Source organism: Rhinatrema bivittatum, chromosome 6 (genome assembly GCF_901001135.1).
Source record: "Rhinatrema bivittatum chromosome 6, aRhiBiv1.1, whole genome shotgun sequence".
In the NCBI taxonomy this organism is placed as follows: Eukaryota; Metazoa; Chordata; class Amphibia; order Gymnophiona; family Rhinatrematidae; genus Rhinatrema; species Rhinatrema bivittatum.
The window spans coordinates 208,185,389-208,210,614 of NC_042620.1; the positions used below are offsets into that span (position 1 = coordinate 208,185,389).

The 25,226-nt window shown below is 46.2% G+C and overlaps 1 protein-coding gene across 1 annotated transcript in view; it reads left to right on the forward strand.

The window, feature by feature from the left end:
- VPS16 (VPS16 core subunit of CORVET and HOPS complexes) overlaps positions 1-25,226 on the forward strand; it is a 245,123-nt gene that overhangs the window by 151,677 nt on the left and 68,220 nt on the right. The window contains exons 15-16 of the mRNA XM_029606500.1: positions 11,571-11,679; positions 11,777-11,911. Coding sequence (XP_029462360.1) covers positions 11,571-11,679; positions 11,777-11,911 — 244 coding nt within the window. The remainder of the gene's footprint in view (positions 1-11,570; positions 11,680-11,776; positions 11,912-25,226) is intronic.

Consider the following 25,226-nt stretch of genomic DNA (forward strand, 5'->3'; position numbering starts at 1 on the left):
AGGGGCTGTTGCAAACAAATAAAATGAAAGACACACATACATATATATTTGAAACAACAAATAAAATGAAATATGTAGTATTATATAAATATTAAATCATATTAAATAAGAAAATAAATATAAACAGACATACTTATATATAAAAACATAAATGGAATTGACTTCAAACATGTATGCATAAATATATATGTGTGTACAAATTTAATTAAAAACATGTTAAAAAAAAAACAATGTATGTGTATATGTACAAATATCAAATGGCATACAATAAATAGATAAAATGCAAAGGAGAAATGTGTGTACATGCAGACAACCTGATGATCTTAAATAAGAAAATTGATTAAATACTAAATCACCATTAAATGTTACAAACAACAGCATTAAATAAATGTGTACTGAAATTACAGAAGAATGTGTGTAGAGTATTAATAGAGAAGAAACCAAAAAAAGAAAAAATAATAAACTAAGACAAAGAGGGGAAGAAGAATAATGTAAAAAAATGTATAAAAAAAGGGGGGAAAAAAGAGAGAAAAAGATCCATGCTAATCTAAGCCAATTCAAGTGGCTCTCAAGGTATTTATTTTGTATTTATTTATTTGTCCACAAGGTGGTAGATTTAATATTTTAGGAGCACCCTGAAAACCATCCACATGCACTATTTTTGCACTTATTTTCTCTTATTCTTTTTCTTTCTTTTTCTCTTTCTTCTTTCTCTTTTCTCTGGCGACCATATATAAATTTCTTCACTCTATTACCAAATATAGTGCTATGCAGGCTCTAGCTTACGTATGGAGCCATGATTTAGGAGCAAAATTAGAGAAAGATGACTTACAGGATAATTTGGTGCTGCTTAATCATGCCATCATTTCCATGCCCATTAGAGAACAACACTTAACGTATTTTACACAGAATTGTAATTCCTCCTCACAAGGCCCACCTGATGAAATTCATTAAACGATCCAGTTGTCGGAGATGCAGGGAGCCTATTGCAACACTTCGTCATAATTTTTGGGATTGTCCTTCTATAAAGCAATTTTGGACACAGGTTTGTGGGTTCTTTCATGACAAATTATAATGCAAGATACCAGAACAGGCTGCCCTTTGTATGCTGGGTATTTGAGTAGAGGAGCTGGATTCTGAATGCATTGATGATGAAAGGCCTGTGTGTTGCATGGAGATGTATTTTGGTGCGTTGGGTGACAGGGGATGCTCCCAGTTACCCATTGTGGCATGCCAAAATACTAGACCTCCTAAGGTTAGACTTTAAATCTTGGCGCTTGGGATGTGGTGATAGTGACTAAACGTTTCTCTAACATTTGGGGACCTTTTATTGCCCAATTGGCTATGTCTCTACCTGCCAGATTTCAGGTGGTAGGTGAACCAAGACCATAGGGCGGTGTCAACCTATTGGTTACTCCTTCTCCATCAATAGGAAAGTAAATCTAGTATTATCTTTTCTCTTACTCTCACATCTTACTGTACACAGGGACTATTGGGGGGGGGGGAGTTCGGGAGGTTGGGGAAGGGGGAAAAAATGTTGTATACTCATTCCTGTTTATATGGCATATATAACTGTATGTTTCATATTGAGTAAAAGGAATAAAGATATTATACAAAAAAAGGCAGAATCCTGGTTGACTTTTAAGATCAGAAGAGATGGCGGAGGGACCTGTAAAAGTCCTTGTTTGAGAGTACTGAAGAAGATGCACAGGCACATACAGTTGTGCTCATAAGTTTACATAACCCTGGCAGAATTTGTAAGATGTGTAGCATTTTAAGAAAACATGAGTGAACAGACAAAGTACATTAGTTTTAATTTGAAATATTAAAAATAACAATTTTATGCATCACAGAATAGCACAATCATTAAACAAACCACAGCAATAAAGGAAATTATAAAATGGTCCTGTTCAAAAGTTCCACCACAACGAGTGCAGAAACATGTTACATAGTCCAATTTTTAAAGTTCCAAATAATCTTTTTATTTTTAAATGAATGGCAACTCCACTGTTATCATATAAATACTTCAAAGGGTCCCCCGACACGGACCCGTGTTTCGCTGAGGCTACGTCAGGAGGGACAGGCAGTATTTTAACGAAGTCTAAAAACAAAACATAAAGATGGACTATGTTAAAGTGGGCTACAATACAGACACCCTTTTAACTTTAGCTTACAGAAAAAACTTTTTATATACCGAAGTCGTTTCATAAACATTTTTCCAGGGAGCGCGTACATCAGTTCTACGAGAGGGTTTTAACAATCACAAAAAAGGCGCCAAAAACGACAGACCAATCAGCACATAGGAGAACAACCAATCAGAGTCCAGACATTGTAAAGCCAATCAAAATCAAGTAAAATGAACCCATTCTAGTTCTTTATTGAGTCCGTGCGGTGTGACAGTGTTGAGTGTATAGATCCATTTCTGCTCTCTACGAGTCAAAAATTCTGAGAAATTACCTCCACGATTTGGACAAGTGGGAACTTCTAACACAAAAAAGTATGTCAGAAATGGTGTCTGAGAAACGGATCCAATGGTCCACCAGCGTTGCATTTTCACGTAACAGATTCAAATTAGATTTGTGTTTGATGATCCTAGTTTTTATCTTCCTTATGGTCTTCCCTACATATAATTTCTGACACGGGCAGGGAATTATGTAAATAACACCTGCTAAATTACAGTCAGAGAATCCCTTAATATATTTTTTTTTCCATAAGGAAGATAAAAACTAGGATCATTGAACACAAATCTTCCACTCACGGAGTACCTCAGGGTTCTTCTGTCTCCCCTACACTGTTTAATATTTATCTGCTACCCCTATGCCAGCTCCTAGCAAGTCTTAACCTGACACACTTCATTTACGCTGACAATGTGCAGATCTTGATCCCCCATCACAGATCCTATCTCCAAAACTCTAAATTTCTGGAACAGCTGCCTTTACTCCATCAACCTTCTCCTCTCTAGCCTCAACCTTGTCCTCAACACTTCCAAAACGGAGCGCCTCATCATCTCTCCCAATGACTGCAACCCTCTCGCCAGCAACCCCATCATACCATCAGTGAACCAGGTGAGAGACCTCGGAGCTATTCTAGACACCCGAATGAACTTCAAAAAGTTCATAAACAACACCACTAAAGAATGCTTCTATAAGCTACATGTTCTAAAACAGCTCAGACCCCTCCTACACCTTCATGATTACCGCTCAGTCCTTCAGGCCATACCGTTTTCAAAACTTGATTACTGTAACGCTTTACTCCTCTGCCTTCCTGCCTCCACAACAAAACCTTTACAGATGCTCCAGAATGCTGCAGCTAGGATCCTAACCAATTCAAGGCAAAGAGACCATATCACACCTATCCTCAAAAATTTACACTGGCTTCCCATCAACTTTAGAATCCTGTTTAAGACCCTGACCATTATCCACAAAACCATTTACCTTCAATCCACACTCCAACTCCAAATTCTGCTCAACCTTCACTCCTCTACAAGACCGATCAGAACAGCATATAAAGGATCTCTTCACGCACCCCCTACTAAATCCTCACTTCACCCCTCCATTCGGAAACGTGCGTTGTCCACTGCCGGACCCTCTCAATGGAATTCATTAAAACCAGAGCTCCGCCAGGAACAATGCCCTTTCACCTTCAGAAAGAAACTAAAAACTTGGCTTTTCAAACAAGCCTTCCCTTGATTGGCCACACCACAAATAAGGGATTGTAAATATATATACATTCACAATTTCCATTCAGAACTACTCTGTTCCATTAATAACGCTCATAACTCTGGCTGCTCTCCTGCTCCAACCTGTAATAATGCAAGGCACCCCGCTAGATTCTCAACCCTCTGTTCCCCCCCCCCCCCCACACCCACCTTTTGGTCTTTTCTCCCTCCCTTCCCTCCTGACCCCTTCTCCTCCAAGTCTCAACACCATCTCCGTTCTTTCGTCACCCGGTACAGATCTAATCACCCCTTGAAGAACTGTTTGAGTTGCCTACCAGATCTCTCTCCAAGTTACTATTATAAATTGCTTGTTGTTTTCGCTATAGTAGCGCTATGTTAAGCTAATTCTACCTTCCCTGTACGTACCTGGATCAGTCCAGACAGTGGGTTATGTCCCCAATCCAGCAGATGGAGTCAGCACAAGCTTTGAGGGGGCGTATCCATATATACTACTACCCCCTCTGCAGGAGTTCAGTATCTTCTGACTCCAGCAGATGCGAGTAGGGGAATCAGGCTTCCCCTCCTTTTTCTTCACTTTCTTGCTTGATTATGGCTTGTTGTTGTCTTTTTCTGTGGATCAAGTTTGTATCAAGTTTGTATTAAGTTAAAAAAAAAAAAAAAAAAAAAAGGCAGAGTTCTTTCAACTTCTGGGGAGTGGCTTATCTTCCTTGTCTCTTCTCTGCGGCCTTGCTGTTTATTTCTCGTTGCAGCCAGGGGTAAGTTTGTTTTTCCTTTGTAGTTTTTTCCTTCACAGCTCAGCCCCCGGTGCCTGTGAAAGCCGGTGGAGCCGGCCTCTTCGCTCTTTACTCCCTCATCCGCGGCCATTTTACAGCTCCTCATGGGCTGCTGAGCCATTTAGGGAAAGATGTCTGGGGCGGGTCGTGTGGCCGGGAAGGCCCCCCCGCGGCACCCTCCTCTATTTTCGGACAGCGGGCAGTGCGGGCCGACCGGGCCCCCCCGCAGCGGCGCTTTTGTGTGCGTGGCCCCCCCCGTGGCTTTTTCTTTTCTCCTACAGCGATCCCGATGCCGCGGCCGTCCTGCTGTGCGGCCTGCGGAGACCCGGGGTCCCGGATTTCCTGGGAGGGCATCTGTGCACGATGCCTTCCCGGGGGGGAAGGTACCTCACAGTCCCTGACTGATTTCTCTTTTTTGCCCGGGCGGCGCGGGCCGGCCACTCCGCCATTTTTGGCGGGAACGGCGGCCATTTTACATTCTGAGCGCCCTGAGGCGCAGGCCACGAGGGGGAACGGATCCCTGGAGGCCACGAGGGAGAACGGATCCCTGGAGGACTCTACCAGCGGGGGTGTTCCCCCGATTTTGGTGCAGGAACCAAGCACCCAGAGCCAGGGAGCAGGAACCACGCCGCCCCCGAAGCGCACCCGAGCAGGCCGGGGTTCTCTCCAGAGTTTATCCTGCTCATGCATACCGCTTATCTGCAGGGGCTGGAAGCACCTGTGGGACCCCCCCCTCCTAAGATCCCTCGGATGTCGCCCTCGACGCCGGCCCCCCCCGACCCTCCGGGAGTGGGGGCCTCCCGCCTCCCTACCCGGGTCCGATCCACGCCCGCGGCAGTGGGGGCGGTGCCAGACCCAGCGGGACATGGACTTGACCTCCCGGACGGGGGACAAGGGGACGGCACGCAGGAGGGGGATGATCTGCGTACCCTACGCCTCTTCCAGAGGGAAGAGCTGGACGACCTCATCCCGCAGATCATCCAAGAATTAGATTTGGACCCGCCACCAGACCCGCCTGCCCCAGTAGCTCCCGCTGTCGTCACTTCTTCAAGGAAGGGAGATCCTGTCCTGGCGGCACTCCGGCCGAGGGCTCGGGCTTTTCCCATTCATGACTCGTTTTTACAACTTCTCACCAGGGAATGGGACACCCCGGAGGCCTCCCTGAAGAGCAGCCGGGCTATGGAAAAGCTGTACCCGCTCCCCGAAGATTTCTGGACCTCATCAAGGTCCCAAAGGTGGACTCCGCAGTGTCGGCGGTCACGAAGAGGACGACTATCCCAGTGACGGGAGGTGCGGCGTTGCGGGACACACAGGATCGTAAGTTGGAAGTTTTCCTTAAGCGGGTTTTCGAGGTCTCACCCCTCACGTCTCAGAACCTGCCGTCCGATGAGGCTGCCCAGGCAGATCGGCTAGAAGCCGCAGTGGCGTATGGGGCGGACGCCTCGTACAACCTTTTTCAGGTCCTCGCAAGATCCATGGTTTCGGTAGTGGCAGCACGACGACTACTGTGGCTACGCAATTGGGCAGCTGATACGTCCTCTAAGTCAAGTCTGGGCTCTCTTCCCTTCAGGGGCAAGTTCCTCTTCGGGGAGGATTTGGACCAGATCATCAAGTCCCTGGGGGAGAACGCTGTTCATCGGCTGCCGGAGGATAGGTTTCGACCATCCAGAGCATTTTCTTCTTCTCGGACCAGAGCCAGAGCGCAACGGCGCTACAGGGGATACAGACAGGCGGGCTCCCGGTCATCCGCCCCCAGGTCTCAGCCCTGGTCGCGCTCCTTTCGCGGGCGTCGGCCCGCACGCACTACTCCCGGAACCGGGAACCCCTATACCAAGTCTTCACAATGATGCCAGTCTCGCCCACTCCCCTGTCCCCAGGATTGGGGACCGACTAACGTATTTCTACGCGGAGTGGGCACGGATCACCTCGGACCAGTGGGTCCTGGATACCATAAAACACGGCTACGCATTGGAATTTGTCCGCCCCCCGCAGGGAAGGTTCATCTTTTCCCCCTGTGGCTCGGACCTCAAGAGAGGAGCGGTGCTGCTGACTCTGGACAGACTCCGGGAGATAGGCGCTATTGCGCCCGTGCCCTTCGGAGAGGTGGGCTCGGGCCACTATTCCATCTATTTCGTCGTACCAAAGAAGGACGGTTCCTTCCGGCCTATCCTAGACCTCAAGGAAGTCAACAAATCCCTTCGAGTCGTCCGGTTCCGCATGGAAACGCTCCGGTCAGTGATTGTGGCGGTGCATCGGGGGGAGTTCCTCTCCTCCCTGGACTTAACGGAGGCCTACCTGCACATTCCCATCCGCCCGGACCACCACCGTTTCCTTCGTTTCAAAATTCTGGACCAGCATTTTCAGTTCACGGCTCTCCCGTTCGGATTGGCGACGGCGCCGCGCACCTTCACCAAGATCATGGTAGTCGTGGCGGCAGCTCTCCGGAAGGAGGGCATCCTGGTTCATCCTTATCTGGACGATTGGCTCCTCTGGGCGAAGTCATTCGATCATGGACGCTCAGCGGTGACTCGAGTAGTACGGTTTCTACATTCCCTGGGATGGGTAGTGAACTTCTCCAAGAGCTCCCTCATGCCCTCGCAACGCTTGGGTTTTTTTGGGGGCGACCTTCGAAACCCTACTGGGCAAAGTTTTTCTGCGCCAGGACAAAGCTCAATCCTTGCGGGATCACACACGACGGTTCTCTGCGTTACCAGAACCCACCTCCTGGGACTACCTGCAACTCCTGGGAGTGATGGGGTCCACCATCGACCTTGTACCTTGGGCTTTCGCGCACATCAGGACCTTACAGTGGGCACTCCTCTCCCGTTGGAAACCAGTATCGCAGGACTACCAGATGATTCTCCCGCTCCCGCAGAATGCCAGGGACAGTCTGGGCTGGTGGTTGGATCCGCCGAACCTGGCCCGTGGCGTGTCCCTCGATCTGCCAAATTGGGTGGTGGTGACCACCGATGCCAGTCTAGCAGGCTGGGGTGCAGTCTGCGATCGAAGCGCCACGCAGGGGACGTGGTCCACGGTGGAGGCGAAGTGGTCAATCAACCGTCTGGAAACCAGAGCGGTCCGGCTAGCTCTGCGACATTTCCTCCCGCTTCTTCGGAACCGGGAAGTCAGAATCCTATCGGACAACGCTACCACCGTGGCCTACATCAACCGACAAGGAGGCACGCGCAGCCCGCAGGTCGCGCTCGAGGCGGCGCTGCTGATGCAATGGGCGGAGCGTCATCTTGTCCGGCTAGCGGCCTCGCACATCGCCGGTGTGGACAACGTCCAGGCGGACTTCCTCAGTCTTCAACTGCTGGACCCCGGAGAGTGGTCTCTCTCCGACAAAGCGATGCAACTTCTCGTCCATCGATGGGGGGCCCCCCACTTGGATCTGATGGCGTCCGCTCTCAACGCCAAGGCTCCACGCTTCTTCAGTCGCCGGAGAGAGCGCGGCGCGGAGGGAGTGGATGCCCTGGTCCTCCCGTGGCCGCCACATCTTCTGCTCTACGCTTTTCCACCATGGCCCCTGGTGGGCAGGATGCTCCGCAGAATAGAAAGCCATCAGGGGACCGTGGTTTTCGTCTCCCCGGAATGGCCCAGGCGACCCTGGTTTGCGGACCTGCTACAGCTGGTGATCGACGGGCCAATCAGGCTGGGGCACCTCCCCCAGCTCCTACATCAGGGCCCGGTATTTTTCGAGCAGGCAGAACTCTTCTGTCTTGCGGCCTGGCTTTTGTGAGGCGCCGCCTCCGGCGTCAGGGCTACCCGGAGGCGGTAGTATCCATGCTATTGCGGGCACGAAAGACATCGACGTCGGCGGCCTATGTTCGAGCTGTGGTGTACCAGCCAGGCCACGAGACCCGCTAAGGCTTCTGTACCTCAGATCCTTCAGTTTCTACAGGTGGGGGTGGAAAAAGGGCTCGCCTATAATTCACTACGGGTTCAGGTGGCCGCCCTTGGCTCGCTGTTGAGCGATGGGGGCTCTCTTCTACAGTATCCTGACATTGCTCGTTTTCTCAAGGGTGTCAAGCATATGCGTCCTCCGTTACGGGACCCTTGTCCCTCCTGGAGTCTTAACCTGTGCTTCGCTCCCTGTCGGGACCACCGTTCGAGCCGCTGCGCAGCGCAACGATAAAGGATCTCACTCTCAAGACTGTATTTCTTGTGGCCATCTGTTACGCTTCGCACCGTTCCCTCCTTCCTTCCGAAGGTGGTTTCTGCATTCCATGTGAACCAGACGGTGGAGTTGCCGTCCTTCTCTTCCTCAGAGCCGAAGTCTCTCCGTCTCTTGAATGTCAAGCACACTCTGCGCCTCTATCTGGAGGCTACAAATGAGTTCCGGACCTCTGACCATCTCTTCGTACTCTGGGCCGGTCCTAAGAAGGGGTCTCAGGCCTCGAAGACTACCATTGCCAGATGGCTGAAGGCCGGCATTGCTGCTTCCTACATTGGGTCGGGTCGGACTCCCCCACCCGGAATCATAGCGCATTCTACACGTTCTCAGGCGGCTTCCTGGGCGGAGGTTCGCTCGGTATCCTCGCAGGAAATTTGTAGGGCAGCCACCTGGAAATCGTTACACACGTTCTCGAGGCACTATCGTCTGCACCTCGCCTCTTCAGTCTCTGGACACTTTGGCGAGCAGGTTCTCCGAGCAGGCCTCGCAGGACCCCACCCGATTTAGGGAAGCTTGGGTACATCCCACTGTCTGGACTGATCCAGGTACGTACAGGGAAAAGAAAATTATTACTTACCTGCTAATTTTCATTCCTGTAGTACCATGGATCAGTCCAGACGCCCACCGCGTTTGGGTTCTTGATCCTGCTCAGCTCTGCGCTACTTCTTGCTCGCAGTGTTCTGTGTCTTCACAGTCATTTCTTTTCGCTGTTTTTCACAGCTCCCTACAAGTTGGTAGGATGTTTGCAGTTACTTGTTGCGGTTACAATTGTTTTCATTATCTGTTTCCACAAACTTGATCCTTCAGGGGTTTCTACTCTGGCTTTGATATACTCGATACTGAACTCCTGCAGAGGGGGTAGTAGTATATATGGATACGCCCCCTCAAAGCTTGTGCTGACTCCATCTGCTGGATTGGGGACATAACCCACTGTCTGGACTGATCCATGGTACTACAGGAATGAAAATTAGCAGGTAAGTAATAATTTTCTTTTTCTTAGTTGTCCTGAATTCATCACCCTGTTTTTTGTAACTTTGTCCTATATCGCTGGTTATCCCTTGTTTTGCTGTAAACCGGTACGATAAGATATTTGTCTTGAGTATCGGTATATTAAAAGAATATATGGGAAGGATAGAGAATGTTGTGGAAGTCTAGGTAGGTAATTGGATAGTTGGTTGTTGACTAATTTTTCCATTAGTTTGGCAATAAATGGTAAATTGGCAATGGGACAAAAGTTTGCGGAGTTAGCTGGATCCAGGTTGGGTTTCTTTAGTAGAGGTTTGAGTGAAGCGAGTTTCAAGGAGTCACGAACAGTTCCTTGGGAGAAGGAGCAATTTATAATATCAGCCAGAGGCTTGGCTATGGTGTTTGGCATGGTAAGTAAGAGTTTAGTAGGTAGGTGGTCGGATGGATGGGAAGAAAGCTTCATGTTCTTGAGTATGGATTCGATTTCAAGGGAAGATGTGAATTCGAATCGATAGTTTAACGTGAAACATTAAAAATAATAGACCTATTTTGCTGTTCTCTCATGTTTACTTGAAATGCTACACAATTTACAAATTCTGTCAGGAGTATGTAAACTTCTCAGCACAACTGTAATATTTAAGAAGACTAGAAAGGTAATGTTTACCTTTGTGGTGTAAACATTTTTAAATAATACAAAGAATGTTGAACTGGCTCCTAAATGTAATTGGTAACTAGTGAAGTTCTTCCAGAGTCTGACTAAAATCTGATTCTAATCCAACAATAGTATATAGGAGAAATGCTGCTCTCCAACAATTATCCACACACAAAAAGGAAGAGCAGAACAAGTACACAGTCCAAAAACTTAGTGTTGTCAATCAAATATCTTCTTTACTTTTATTATTTTATAAGCGGCTACTCCAAGAGCTCAATACAGTATACAGCAGTTGTCAACCAGGTCCCCCTCCACGGACCGTGTTTTGCCCAGAGCTGCGTCGGGAGGGACTAATAATTTCAAATACTGAAAGTAAAACAAATAATTACATATCACGGACTGTAGCAAAAGGACAAATTCACACATAGCGCCGGGACACATACCTTAAGAATAGTCCATATTTGAGTCAAGGGAGAGCGGGCAGTACTAGCAGAGACGCCGATTTAAAGGGCTGTATTTTGGCGTGAAATGCTGCGCCAATAAGATCGCACCAACACAGAACACATACACCAATTAGAAAGGAGGCATACTGAGACATCCAGAGATAATATCAAATAAAATTAAACCATTCTATTTCATTGTTCAGTCCCTTAGGAGATAAACAGTCCAATTTGAATATCCATTTCTGTTCCCTACGTATCAAGCTTTCTGAAAAGTTACCACCCTGTGCTGGGGGGGGGGGGGGGGGGGGGGGATAACATCTATAACCAGAAACTTGAGATCAGATTCTGTGTGTGCATGAGAGGTCCAGTGAGGGACCAAAGGTACTGTTTCTCGGCCGGTCCGAATGTTGGACCGATGTTCGATAATCGTAATCCGTACTGGCCTGGTAGTTTTGCCCACATACAATTTAAGACATGGGCAGATAATCACATAGATGACACCCCGTGAAGCACAAGTTGTAGAAAACTTCAAGTCATAAGAATATTGGGAAATTGGTTGACAACTGCTGTATACTGTATTGAGCTCTTGGAGTAGCCACTTATAAAATAATAAAAGTAAAGAAGATATTTGATTGACAACACTAAGTTTTTGGACTGTATACTTGTTCTCCTCTTCCTTTTCGTGTGTGTAAAATCTGATTCTAGCCATATACATTTGTTGAATATTGATGTTATCTCTCTGAAACTCCCGAACTCTAGTAGTCCTAACTTGAGCTGCTTCTGCATTTACTATGCTATGCTCTGCTGACCAACTTTATACATTTTAAAGTGCTTGTTTAGTGTGACATTGGCCAGCACATACACTGCTTCTGCTCTTTTTTAGGTTAGTTTTACGAAGGCTTTACCCTCTCGCTATTAAAATCTGTGAGTACCTGAGGCTGTCTGAATTCCAAGGGGTTAGCCGGATCTTGGCTCACTGGGCATGCTACAAGGTACTGCTAGTGTGTTCTGTTTCGTTGAGAAATGTAATTCTATTGATGATGATTTTCTTTCAAAAAGAAACTGAAAACATGTTTCTGTTTTCTACAGGTACAACAGAAGGACAAGTCTGATGAAGAGGTGGCACAAGCCATCAATCAAAAGCTTGGGGACACCCCGGGTATCTCATACTCTGAGATTGCTGCTAGGGCACATGCCTGTGGAAGGATGGAGCTTGCTATAAAGGTACATGAATAGGAATATATGAGCCTATAACTTTGAAAGGACCTGTTCTGGAGAACTGGTAGTCAGAGGACCTGAAGGTCTCCTTGCAGAGACTGTTTCCCTGATTGGCAACAACATTGCTCACTATACCATTACTAGGCCAAGGGCAATATGCAATAGAAATGAATCACAGATAAATCCAGGGAGTATTTCAATGTGGGTATAGGCATCCTTGAAATCTAGAAAACATAACCAGTTCCTTTTCTTAAAAGGTGAATTACAATGCCCAGGGAAATTATCTTGAACTTATTTTTCACAAAAAATTTGTTCAAGATTCTTAGGTCTAGAATGGAATAGAATCTCCCATACTTGCAGCAAAATCCCCACCCTCTTTCCTATAGTGATACAGGCTCTATCAATTTGGCCAAGAAGAGGGAGGAGAGTTCTATTTCTAGAAGTTCACAGTGGGGAAGATAATGAAATGATCCCATCAGAGCATAATTTGGAGGGATATTAAATTATTGTAGTCTGTAGCCCACCTTTAATATTTGGAGAACCCAGCCAAGTAAGATTATCTAGGTCACTGTTTATGTAAAATCTCAGCCAATCACAAACACTCAAACTGATCACATTCACATCTTTCCATTACTTAGGGAATAGCCACTGCTAATTTCATCAGTAGCATGGGATCTTCTTGGTGTTTGGGTAATTGCCAGGTTCTTTTGGCCTGGTTTGGCCTCTGTTGGAAACAGGATGCTGGGCTTGATGGACTCTTGGTCTGACCTAGCATGGCAATTTCTTATGTTCTTATGTTCATACCATACCACTTACAATTTGATTTGATTTACAACAATATGTAGTGTCACATTTGATCAAATAGAAGGTTATACCATTGACATCAGACCCATGATTCTTGGCTTGTAAGCTTTTGGTCTCATCGCTGGATTCGGGAAATCATTGCAATGGAGTTGTATAGAAGCACATCCATTGAAATATACTTATGGGAAAATCTTTGAATCCTGATATATATGATAGAGGTATACAAAATCATGAAAGGACTTGAAAAAGTTAATGTAAATCAGTTATTTACTCTCAGATAATAAGACTAGGGGGCACGCCATGAAAAACCCAATCAACTAGACTGGTCTGGAGGACAATAAGGAAGAGACAAATAGTTGCAAGGCTGAACAACATGGCTGAGTTCTTTTCTGTAATAAGCCAATTCTCTTTAACTGTCTAAGGAATGAAAGGCCTTCATGCACATGTAGCTTTGACAAAAACATGGGTAACACAATGGCTTGATTAATATGAAAAGCCATTGTGTGGTGTGGAGACCGTCCACCTGGGCCGTTGAGTCAAGAGAGGGGTCAGGTATCATCCCATCACTGTTGCAGCAAGTGGCGCTAGCATGGGATCTTCCCCTTAACTGGGACTGGTTACATCATCAAGAGCCGCCTTCTTATGCCTATAATATCCAGCCTAACAGCGTGCAGCCAAAGCCACATGTTTACCACATCTTTCAGGTAGCTTTCACAATTTTACTAATGAAAATAAATGAATACCAAGGCTCCACAAGGATTGGGCTGAGGACCAATCCCTGTGGCATACAAGTGGGAACCCTTTTTTCCTTGGCGTGAACTCCTTCTTTTATTACTATCCATTGTCATCTCCAACTAAACTAGTTTCTAACCCAGTCACTTTAGGATCCACACCAATGTGCCATTGTGTCAAAGTCTTTGCTGAAATCCAAGTACACTACATCTGGTGTGCACCCCAGCCTAGCTCCCTAATCACCCAGTCAAAGAAATTGATTAAATTTGTCTAACAAGACCTACCTCTAGTAAAACCAAGCTGCTATTTACAAACTATTTTAAATCACTAATTGACTTTTATTCTGAAAATTTTCCTCCTAATTTTTAGGAAGTTATCTATATAGCAAAAAACTTGACTGATTTAGGTGGGAAATTGGGGGGAGGGGCGGGGAGCTCAAACTAGTGATGAATTGGCTAGGAGCTAGAACTCTCACCATCTCACCTCCCCTCACCTAAATAAGCCAGACTAGACCTCACTAGAAAAAGGGCCTTTTCAATAGCCGGACCAATACTTTGGAATTCATTACCAAACCCCCTACGCTCAATATCTAACTCCTCTCACTTTAAAAAATCTCTCAAAACCCACCTTTTTCAGCTTGCATTCAATACTTCATCTAATTAAACAATTACTCATATATCAATCCATACCTGCATAGTCACTCCCATCTTTTACAAGCCTCATTCCCTACATTTTTCAATCCTACATTTCTCCCTACCCTTCCCTCCCCCTGCAATATTAATACAATCTCCATTTTTTCTATCATCACCTCCTTACTCGACTCCCTAGATAAATAAGCCTATGGCATCAAATCTTTTATTTTATAAAAAGCTTTAATCCTAGCATTCTGACTAGTTATTGTTTATTTTATGTATATTTGAAACCTCGTTTTTATTTTGATTATTTTTATGTTTATTTTAGTCGTGTAAACCGTTTTGACAAAAATTTATTTTTAAAAAGGTATATAAATACTTTTAAATAAATAAATCTCAGTTATAATGTAAGTAATGATTGCAAACTCACAGTTTTAATATTTAAAAATGCTAACCTTTACTAGTTTACAAAAATAATCCAAAATCTGTTTTCCCTAAACACAATTCTTTCTCAGAGGACAAGTAGATGGCAGTCCTCGTACATGAGTGACATCATCTGATGGAGCCCATCATAGAACTTTGATCTCAAAGCATCTAGAGCTTTCAGAATGCTCTACTGAGCATGTGCAGCTATGGTTATTTATCTGCCTCCTAAGCAGAGCCCCTCAGTCCCTCTTTTTCTGCAGAGTTGTGTGGTTGCAGTATCCAGCTTTGCTCTTTCTCTCACAGCTACTGCTGTGATTTTTTTTCTGGAGCTGCAGCTGTTTTTTCTAACAGTCTTTTTCATACCCTTTGTTTGCGGTATTTTTTGTTTTCCTTTTTTCTCTTATTTAAGCTCTCTGCTGGCCACATGGAGGGCCTTTTGCAGTGCGGCCTGACAGAATTTTCTTTCTTTTCTTAATAAATAATGCTGCATCTGCAGCTTAATTTCTTTGTCTTTTCCTTAATCTGTCTGCCTGTGCCTTTGTCAGGTGCTTGTGGGACTGGCAGTATGCAGTCTGCCTGTGGACTGTGTAGGACTCTGGACCTGGGGACTTGCCTGAGTTCTTGCCCAGGCAGGGGTTCCATATGATGTCTGGCCACCGGTCATCAATGGAGCTCCAGTCAGTGAAGGAAATGAGGATTGGATTGTTCCTGTGGGGAGAAGAGCTTATCCTCCCCACACTCCTAGGAACTAGTCTTCAAGGGCCTCTGGTACCTTGGATGATATAGACTTCTGTCCTGCTTGTCAGCTCTGGCATTGCATTCTCCTCAAAAGAGAGGGTGAGCATGAGCACAGGCCATCAGCATTGCTGCTGCATCATTGTTGCCATGCCAGAGATAGGTTGCCTGTGTATGGCCTTGCCAGAGCACTGATAGTCTGATGTATTGATGTTAGGGATGTGTCATGAGCCGTGGCCACCCTTCACTCTATCGAGACTGCCCTCGAAGCAAGAGCCATTGAGGACTGTGGATGAAAGCGTTGGAGGTTGCAATAGAGCACCATGGACTCCCTCGATGCCGTCGGACACCATGGATGATATCGAGCCCCATGGTCGCCATCTGTGCTGTTTAATGCCATGGTTGCCCTTGATGCGGTCGAGTGTCATCAAGCCATGGGGTGTCATGGACACCTTTGATGCCGTTGAGTGCCTTAGGCACAGCCGAGCACTATGGGCCTCGAGCACCATAGTTGCCATTGAGCGCCAGGGCTCTTGAGCATTGGAAATGGACATTCTGGGTGCACCAGTGGCATTGTGCACCAAGAGTACCATCAAGCATGGGCAAGTACCTTCTATGTTAGCGAATCCCGTAGGCGCCACAGAGCGTCATCGCAGTGTCCAGAATGGGGATCATGTGTGCCGTTGGTGCCGCTGAGCTCTTGGGTACCATGGAGCACCAACAACATCATTGACGCCATCGAGCACCATGGGTGCCAATGCTGTCAAATGCCATGGCATCATAGAGTGCCATGTGCAACATTGTGCGCTGTGGGTGCCATAGATACCTCAAGCACCATGGGTGCCGTCAAGGCTCATTGATTGCCATAGACACTGTCAAGGTAACTGCTGTAGACGCTGTTGAAGCCATTCACCATGGACGTTATGGTGTTCTCCACTCTTTCGAGTGCCTCCAATGCCATTGAATGCATTGAAGTCAGGAACTTCGCATTCAAATATTGTGGGCGCCATTGGGGCTACTAGGCCATCAACAACTTAGGGCAATGTGGATACCATCAGTGCTGCTAGACCATCGCTGCCTTCAGGTAAGGTGAGGTCATTGACATTTTCAGGCACTGTGTACACCATTAGCTGTCTGCCTTCAATGCCGTCAAGTCTGTGGTGTTGAGCACCATGGGTGCCACTGAGCATCCTTGGCGCTGTTGTGCACTCCCAGTGCCCTGGATACAACGTTTTTCAGTGCCATAAACACGGTTGGTCACTGGTGAGCATCAACTGTGCTGTGGCTGCTGTGGGCACTGGCCGGCACGGGTGGACTCCACAGGGTGCTGCCGCAGAGCACCCTGGCTGCAGTCAGGCACCATGAGCTTCCTCAACGCTGTACCATGCTGGGGGTGGGGGGCAAATGTTGACTATCGATGCCTTGATTACTAAGCCTGCAGTTAGCTTCTTCAGGTGTCCTCAAGCACCATGGATGCCTTGAAGGTCTCGCCGTTAAGAGCTGCCCAGTGACAGCCCAACACTATCTGGGCACCAGTGGCGCTATGCACACTGTTGTCACACTGTGCGTGTGGATTCTATAAGGTATCATTGAGACAGTGGAGTGAGACAAGCGTGATTGATACCGGTCAGAGTCGTCTACTCCTCCAAGCGCTACAGCGTCAAGGACAATGATATTACTGTCAGCACCGTGGCGTGCCAGGGCGCCTTTGATGGCGTTGTCACCATCACCGCATAGGACCCTGTCACTGTCGTTTCCGTCATTGGCACCCTCATATGTCTTGCCATAGGTGTGCTGTGTGGCACCTTCGAGAAGAGCACCATTGCACACATTTTGATTGCTCTTTCACAGTGCATGGTTGCCAGCCCTATCGTGGGGCCAGTCCAGGCTGTGTCGTGGGGCTATGCTTATGGACGCTGCAATGTTGAATGCATATGTACCTCTGTCAGCAGAATGGTGCACCACTGCATGAGTGTGAGACAATGCACTTGTAGAGCAGGAGTTCAGTGCAGAGTCATTACTGTCCTAGTTGCCCTTTAGTGTGTGTTTCCACTTGGCAGCATAATATGCTATGATTCGCTCTGCCAGTGTACTGACATGTCTTGCCTAAGACTGTGCTCCTGGTCACTCCAGAATTGAAGTGGATACTAGGATGATAGTGTCGGAGTCTTCCATCTATGGGGAAGGGGTAAGCCTTTTAGGCCATTCCCATCTTCGCTTACACTCAAATCCCCTTCATGGGGAAGCTTCCAGGACATAGTCCCTTGCAGATTCATTGCTCGAGCTGGAGCCTTGGTTCTTCTGTTTTGGTACCCCTTCTTGCGGCTTCCCTTAAGGGACTGGAGGGGGATGGGGGCGGCAGCAGGGGTCGATTGGATCATTTTCGTTTGCGTCCCTATACTTACTGTAATGGCTATGCCAGTCTAATTAGGCGGCTACTAGCAGCTGGATTTTGTCACCTCTTGATCCTCACTTGTTCGGAGAGCAGGGAGGTTTTTGGGATCAGGCTGACCGGATTCCTGCTTGTACGTTCCCATCCCTCCTGGGAGGGGTGATATGGTGGTTGGGTTTTCTAGAGGCAACCCTTTTGGGATTCCTCTTGGGTGCCATGCTTTCCACCCCGAGAAGGGGGGAGGGTTCTCGCTTCCCATTCTTCAAAGGGGGGAGGGCATTTTTCTGACTGGCAGCTATTCTCTGTTCCCTGCTGGATCCAAGAGCCCTATGCCAAGCATGAGCACTTATTCTCTTGGCTGCTCTCCAATGATATATATAGATTTCTTCCACATGGGAATACTTCTTCTGATACCTGCTGGGTGCAATGTGCATACTTTCCTTTAGTGACTGCTCCTGCTGGTGTGTCTGGGGTATGGGCCCGATCTCTGTCAAGAGGGTTTTTGCCCATCTGTATCTTGATGGCAGGTGTGCCTCCAGATGACTCACTATATCCATGGTGCATGTATTAGGGAAAGAGGATCTCGTCAGAGTTCCTACACCTTTGTTGCTGTCACTTGAGAGTTCTCCTTACACTTTTTGGGTATAACCCAGTCTGTGGCAGCATTCATAGACAGACAAGATGGTTCTTGTTCCTGCAGAAGTTCTACTTTGTAGGCCATGAGGTTATTAGGTAGAAGTACAAGTTATCATGGTTCACACCTATGCCAGATTGGTGAACAGTTTGTTCTGCTATCAGACTGAACCTGACCTGGTACCCTCTAGGTTTCCAGGGTAGTGAGGAAGTCCTGTTTCTGTAGGAGTTGGCTCTTGCAGTATCCCTGTTCTATACCACGGTGGAGAGGATCTGAACTTCTTCCTCAGGAGGCTCTCTCTCAGTTCATGTTCTGTTTACTGAGAAGTCAGCCTTGGTGGCAACTCCCTACTGGAGTCAACTGGGGGGAGTATTGTTGGGATGTTACCCAGTGCTGATTCTACAGCCTAGCGTTGTCTTCTGTTTCCTGCAAACCTGGGGTCTGCTTCCTTGTATTTGTTGCTGCTCCAGACTTCCTGTCTGGATGTGGCATGGATGGACTCTTTATATATTATTTATTTTGTTTGTATACCGATATTCTGGTAACAATGATACTGGTTTACAGCAGAATTATAATTAAAATCACATGAAATCTAAATTATAAAATATGTAAATAACAGAAATTAAGTGTAATAAAATACAGATAAAATTAAAAGAAATAAAAAAAATATATAAAATCAAGCTTCATAAAGATTCATGAGCTAAAAGGCCTCGTTTTCACATTCACAGCTTCTACTTGTAATTTTTTAAGATACTTCCTCTCCAAATGCCTGTCTAAATAACCAAGCTTTTACATTTTTCTTGAAAGTATGATAGACTGTAATTTTAATTCCATCGAGAGCGAGTTCCATAATTAAGGTCCAGCCAAAGATGACACTCTTTCCCTCTGTCCATGTATCTCATCTCCCTCTTTCTTCCTGTATCACCTCTCCTCTCTCCATTCACTTTCTTTCCTCTCCTTCCTTGTATACTTTTCTTCTTCTCACTTCCTTGCATCTCTTCTGCTCATCCTTTTGGCATCCATCTTCTTGTCCTCCCACCATCATCTATCCCTCCCTCCTCCGATTGTATCAGTTTCACACTGTTCTTAGTTTTTACTAGGTTTGGAGATGTGCCATACTAGCAGAATTTTCAATACTGCTTGGGCTGCACACCTCAGAGCTAATAAATGGAGCGCAGCGCAATCAAGCAGAATATAAATGAACATGCACGTCTTAACACTTCCATTTTAAAATAAACTGATGCAAGATTGGGAAGGTGCAATCCATGGAGTACACAAAATATCCAAAAGTAAACAGTGAGTGTGAAGTTCCAAAATGTGTTTGTTTGTGCATGTGTGAGAGAGAGAGAGGCATGAGGGAGACGGGTTTGGCTGTTTGTGTACAGAGTGAGACTTTATGTATGTGTGAGAGAGAGAGAAGGATGTTGAGTTTGTGTGTATGTGTGCATGTGACAGAGAGGCAAGAGTTGTAGCTCTTTGTGCAAGAGGCAGGGCTGGTGTATTTGTGTGAGAGAGGGAGGCTGTGGCGAGAAATTGAGGCCACCATTTTCTCTCTTACTCCTGCCTCCCTGTTGCCTGCAACCTATTTTTTTTTTTATTTTCCTGATTCACTGCCCCCAACTTGTTGCAAGCCGAGAAACAGAAAAGTCTGCACCTGTTTCTGACTGTGTCTTCAACTTACATGTGTAACTTTCCTGGCAATTTAGTAATTGAAAGACACCTACTAATACATAAAAAAGGAAGAGTTTAATATTTGTATTTCCATGTGCAAATCTTTATGTATTTATATGTATTATTATTTAATAGCACCCTAAACCAGGGTGCTTTACAACAAACTGCATGCAAGAGCAATGAGTCCCTGCTTATAAGCTACATGGGAGATAACAGGAAATAAAGTGACTTGCCCAAAATCATAACATATGTCTGTGGCCAAAGCAAATTTCAATGGATTACAAAGACACATACACAGTTAGATCATGACATAGAATAACATACTTAAACAAAAACATACATCTCATCAGCAATTTATCCCCAACAGAAGAAAAAAAAATCTATCCTCTCAATTTGTCTTTCCCCTATTCCCCATGACTGATGGATGTAAAAAATCAGAGCTCCTTCCAAGAATGAAAAGAGAGAGGTATGTGCTATCCATTTAACCGATAATGGAGGGAAGGATGTAAGGACACTGATAGACATGATTCTTAAGTTTATATTTTGTGAAACATTGTAATGCGAATGGCTAAATACTAAACATTACAAGGACCTCCTCATTTGGATTTGGCATGGTTCTGTCAGTGCCATCCATTGCGCCGGCCATCCATTGCTTCTACCATGTGACAGGGGCCGACCAATGGCACCGGTAGCCCCTGAGACATAGTAAGGTCAAAGGCTATTGGCGCCATTTTGAATACCGGCAGCCGAGGGCGTGAGTGCAGGAGATGGCTCCTGGTCCCTCCGCTGGACCACTAGGGAGTTTTGGTAAGTCTATGGGGGGGGGGGGGGGGGGGGGGGGGTCAGGAGGGTGAGGGGTTGTAGTTAATTCAATTTTAGCCGGGAAACGAATATCCATGAACGCATTAACGTATCGGGGGCCCCCCTTGCCGAATGCAAGGGGGGGCCACCCGATAAGGTGGGCATCGTGGTACATGTGGGTATCTGCCCCCCCTGACGAAGACGAATTCAGAATGCAACGTATGGCGTCCCTCTGCACATCCCTAACTGGCACACACACAGGTGCAAATTAGTAGACTTTGGTAAACATAGTTGTCCACAGGCTTTGAAGAATTTGAACGTGTTCCCTCTTATTTACCTATTCAATTTGTGGGTATGGATCATATAAAAAAGGAAGATAGTGCTTTGAAAGGGCACTTTTACAGAGAGGAGAGCTGATATCAGGGAGCTAATGCATATGCTCAAGCAATAAATAACGTAGTTCCAGACCTCAGTATTGCTAAAGTTGAGAATGGGTTGACTTTGAACAATAATGTTCCAGTTTCTCACAATCTTACTGATTCTAAAATTAGTGATATTGTTTTGAATCCCAAGGAAGCAGACAGTACAAACAGTGAAGATGAAGAACAACCCAATCTGCAGAAACTTAAAATAGATAAAGCTACATTCACTGTGACCTGACTGAAACATTTCCTGGATCAGAAATTTTATATTACCCAGAAGGAAATCATGCAGACATATGGTCTAAGGAAAATGTTTACACAAAAGAAGCCAAATTATATGAAGCAGCTGATATTATTTTTTGGCCTTATTCGGGCCTTCTGTACTTATTTATTTTATTTTTATTTATTTAACATTTTTATAGACCGACATTCGTTGGGAACATCACATCGGTTTCCAGAGAACAAGTAATGCAGTGAAACAGAGCTTTACAAAAAACATATTACAATAAACATATTTACAACTGGGAGGGGTATTAAGATTAAAACAGGGAAAAAACTATAACAAGGAATCAGTTATAACAGGGTGTGACAAGGGAGTTATAAGGGGGTGTGCCAAACAGTTGTGCCAAGGGAGGCGCTGGGAGAATTCACAGGCGCTGAGGATACCAAATGGGGGCGCTGGAACGATTTACAGGCGCTGAGGCAATTTACAGGGTTGTAGTGGTAAAAATAAGTGTAAGAGTGTCAGGGGAAGGAAAGGAGGGGGAGGTAGGAGAGTTGCATAGGAAGGAGGAGGGGGAGGGATGAGAGAGGAAGGAGAAGATGGGCACTAAGCTGATAAATTATGACGAGAGAAGTAAGTACTTCACTTGGTAGACCAAGGTGCTTTCCATTTCGCCTGTGCTTATCCTGCCTGGTGGGAGGATATACCTGTTAATAGAAATGCCAGGATAGGGTGCGCTTCAACTGCAGCTCACCGTCCATGCTCAGGATCTTAGAGTGCTGATCCCTGTCATGGTTTCGCATGCTGTGCAGTTTTCCTGTGCCAGGGTTCAGCCTACTGCGCAGTCTTCCCTCCACTAGGAGTCCTCAGCGAGCCTTGCTCACTACCTTGCCAGTTACCTCTGTACTGATCCTACTAAACCCAAGCTTCAGCCCTACTTAACCCAACCTGGCCACTCTTACCTCACTCTTCTACCTTGCCTAGCTTTGTGGCAACTGGGCCTTCTGCCTTAACTAACTTTGATCTCCGGGCTTTCTGCCTTGCCTTGTGGCCTATCTAGGTCGTCTGCTTTGCCTTGTGGCCTATCTAGGCCTTCTGCCTTGCCTTGAGACCCATTCAGAACTCTTGCCTTGCTCTGGGCCCTTCCAGCCCTCCCACCCTTGCTCTGTGCCCTCGTGTTTTTCTATTTTACTTTACAGCCTCCAGGTCTACTAGGATTATCTTGCTCAGTCTCATGCCCTGTTGGGCTTTCTTGTTCCCTGTTAGCTGTCTAGTCCAGTCCTGTCCCTGCTTAGCTCAGTCCTGTCCTTGTCTGGTCTTTGTCCTGCCAAGTCCAGTCCCTTGTCTATCCCCAGGGCTTGCCCTTGTCCTTTGCCTCAGATCCAGCCCTCAGCCAGTTCCTGCATCCAGTCTTCAACAAGTCCCTGTATCCAGTTGCCTGCCTTGCCTCATCCAGCCTACGCCTGACCTCAGCTCCCAGTCTGTACCCTGATATTCCACAGAAAAGTCCTACCAGTCCCCAGAACCCAAGGGCTCAAACTGTGGGAGAGAGAGTTGGTTAGGCAGAAGACCAGCTCCAGTCCTGTCCTGCAGCCCCTGTACTGCCTCCGTTGGGGTGCTCCCTGACTTCAGCCTGTCAGTCCGTGACAATCCCATTAGATGGGTAGCCCCTTTCATTCCTTGGCTGTCTTGGTTCCATGCCATCTGGTCTACCGCAGACCCAATTTTTTGCCCCTTTTCTTCCAAGCGTTTGTTTGTTTTTCTGTGCCTGTTGTGATTATCTGTCCATCATTGTGTGTCCATAGGCAAATGCATTCTGTTCTTCCTCTTCAGGTTCTTGTGAACTGCAGTTTTCTTTTTGGAGGGCTTTCTCAGCCCAGGCATTCAGTTGTCTTGTTTCACCAAAGGAAACTGCGGTCTTCATCCAAGAGTTCTTCTCTTGTTGGAATTTTTATGCCCTTTTCAGTTCCACAGGAGGATCTAGGCCTACAGGTGCTTGTCAGGGTTCACTGTTGGGAAATTTTGACTGCATTACTTTCTGTGAGATGAAGTGTGCTTCTTGCCCTAAGTTCGCATCACTCCCCTGCCTTAGGTGCCTATGCTATGCATTTGATTTTGTCTCTGGCTGTCCTGTTAGTCTCTCTTCTGTAGAATCCAGCTCTTTTCCTTCCTAGACCCCTTTTTGGGTTGGCTGTCTTTCTTACAAAAGGAAGAAAAGTGGTACCTTCAGCACTATGGGGTTTCCCTGCTTTGTCCTGTTTTGGTCAGTCTGTAGCTAGGGATTCACCCATGTGTGAGGACTGCCATCCTGCTTGTCCCCAGGGAAAAAGTAGAGTTGCTTACCTGTAACAGTTGTTCTTCAAGGTCAGCAGGATATCAGTCCTTATGAAACCCACCCACCTCCCCTGTGAGTTGGTTCTCCATGTATTAGCTATACTAGCTGATTAATTAGTAAATTCACCTGTAAATTTAAAGTACTCTCATTCCAACTCCCTTAGTGTCCTAAACTTAACTAGGAACTCAATAAAATTAAGATGAAGGCAGCAGTCCAGCAGCAAGAGGGGGGCTTTCCACTCTTTTGCATTGTGTCACATGTATGATTTTTTATTGTATGTGTGCACTCTGTGCAAAGAGCTCCTGGCTCTCAGAGAATGAGTCCGATCTCTGGAGGCTAGAGTAGCAGACTTGGAGGAGCTGAGGGAGACAGAGAGGTACATTGATGAGGCCTTCAGGAACATAGTAGCCGTCCCAAATCCAGTCTGGCAGCCACAGTGCTGCCTTGGACCAGAAAGGTCTCCAAGTAGGAGAACATCACCCTGGTGTATCAGGAAGTGATCCTGTAGCAAGGACCTGCTCTCCAGGTGATGTATTGTCCTCTTGCACTGAGAGAGGGAAGGGTTAGGCCAGCCATCATAGTTGGTGATTCGATTATTAGAAATGTAGATAGCAGGGTGGCTGGTGGACGTGAGGACCGCCTGGTAACTTGCCTGCCTGGTGCGAAGGTGGCAGACCTCATGCATCACCTAGACAGGATTATAGTCAGTGCTGGGAGGAGCCGGCTGTCGTGGTACATGTGGGCACCAAAAACATAGGAAAATGTGGGAGAAGTTCTGGAAGCCAAATTTAGGATTTTAGGTAGGAAGCTTCAGGGGAGGAAGTTTGACACTTCACACACATCCAGCATAGCTCTCTGCTTCAACGGCAGGGGAGGAAATTTTGACAATTCACGCATATCCAGCATAGCCCTCTGCTTCAACGGCAGGGGAGCAAGTCTGATATTTCACTTTCAAAACAAAGTCAGCATAGCTCTCTGCTTCAATGGCAGGGGAGCAAGACTGATACTTCACTTTCAATGCATAGCCAGCATGGCTCTCTGCTTCAACGGCAGGGGGGAATGAAGAAAGGTGGATCTAAAAACATAAGAACATGCCATACTGGGTCAGACCAAGGGTCCATCAAGCCCAGCATCCTGTTTCCAACAGTGGCCAATCCAGGCCATAAAAACCTGGCAAGTACCCAAAAACTAAGTCTATTCCATGTTACCGTTGCTAGTAATAGCAGTGGCTATTTCTAAGTCAACTTAATTAATAAAAATACTTATTTATTTATGTATTAATTTAAAATCATTCATTTTACTGCACATTGCAAAGATCATGGTGGTTTGCAAAATAAAACATACATAATTATATAAAATAGCAACAAGATATAATTGCGATGGAGAAGGTACAGAGAAGGGTGACAAAAATGATAAGAGGAATGGAACAGTTCCCCTATGAGGAAAGACTAAAGAGGTTAGGACTTTTCAGCTTGGAGAAGAGACAGCTGAGGGGGGATATGATAGAGATGTTT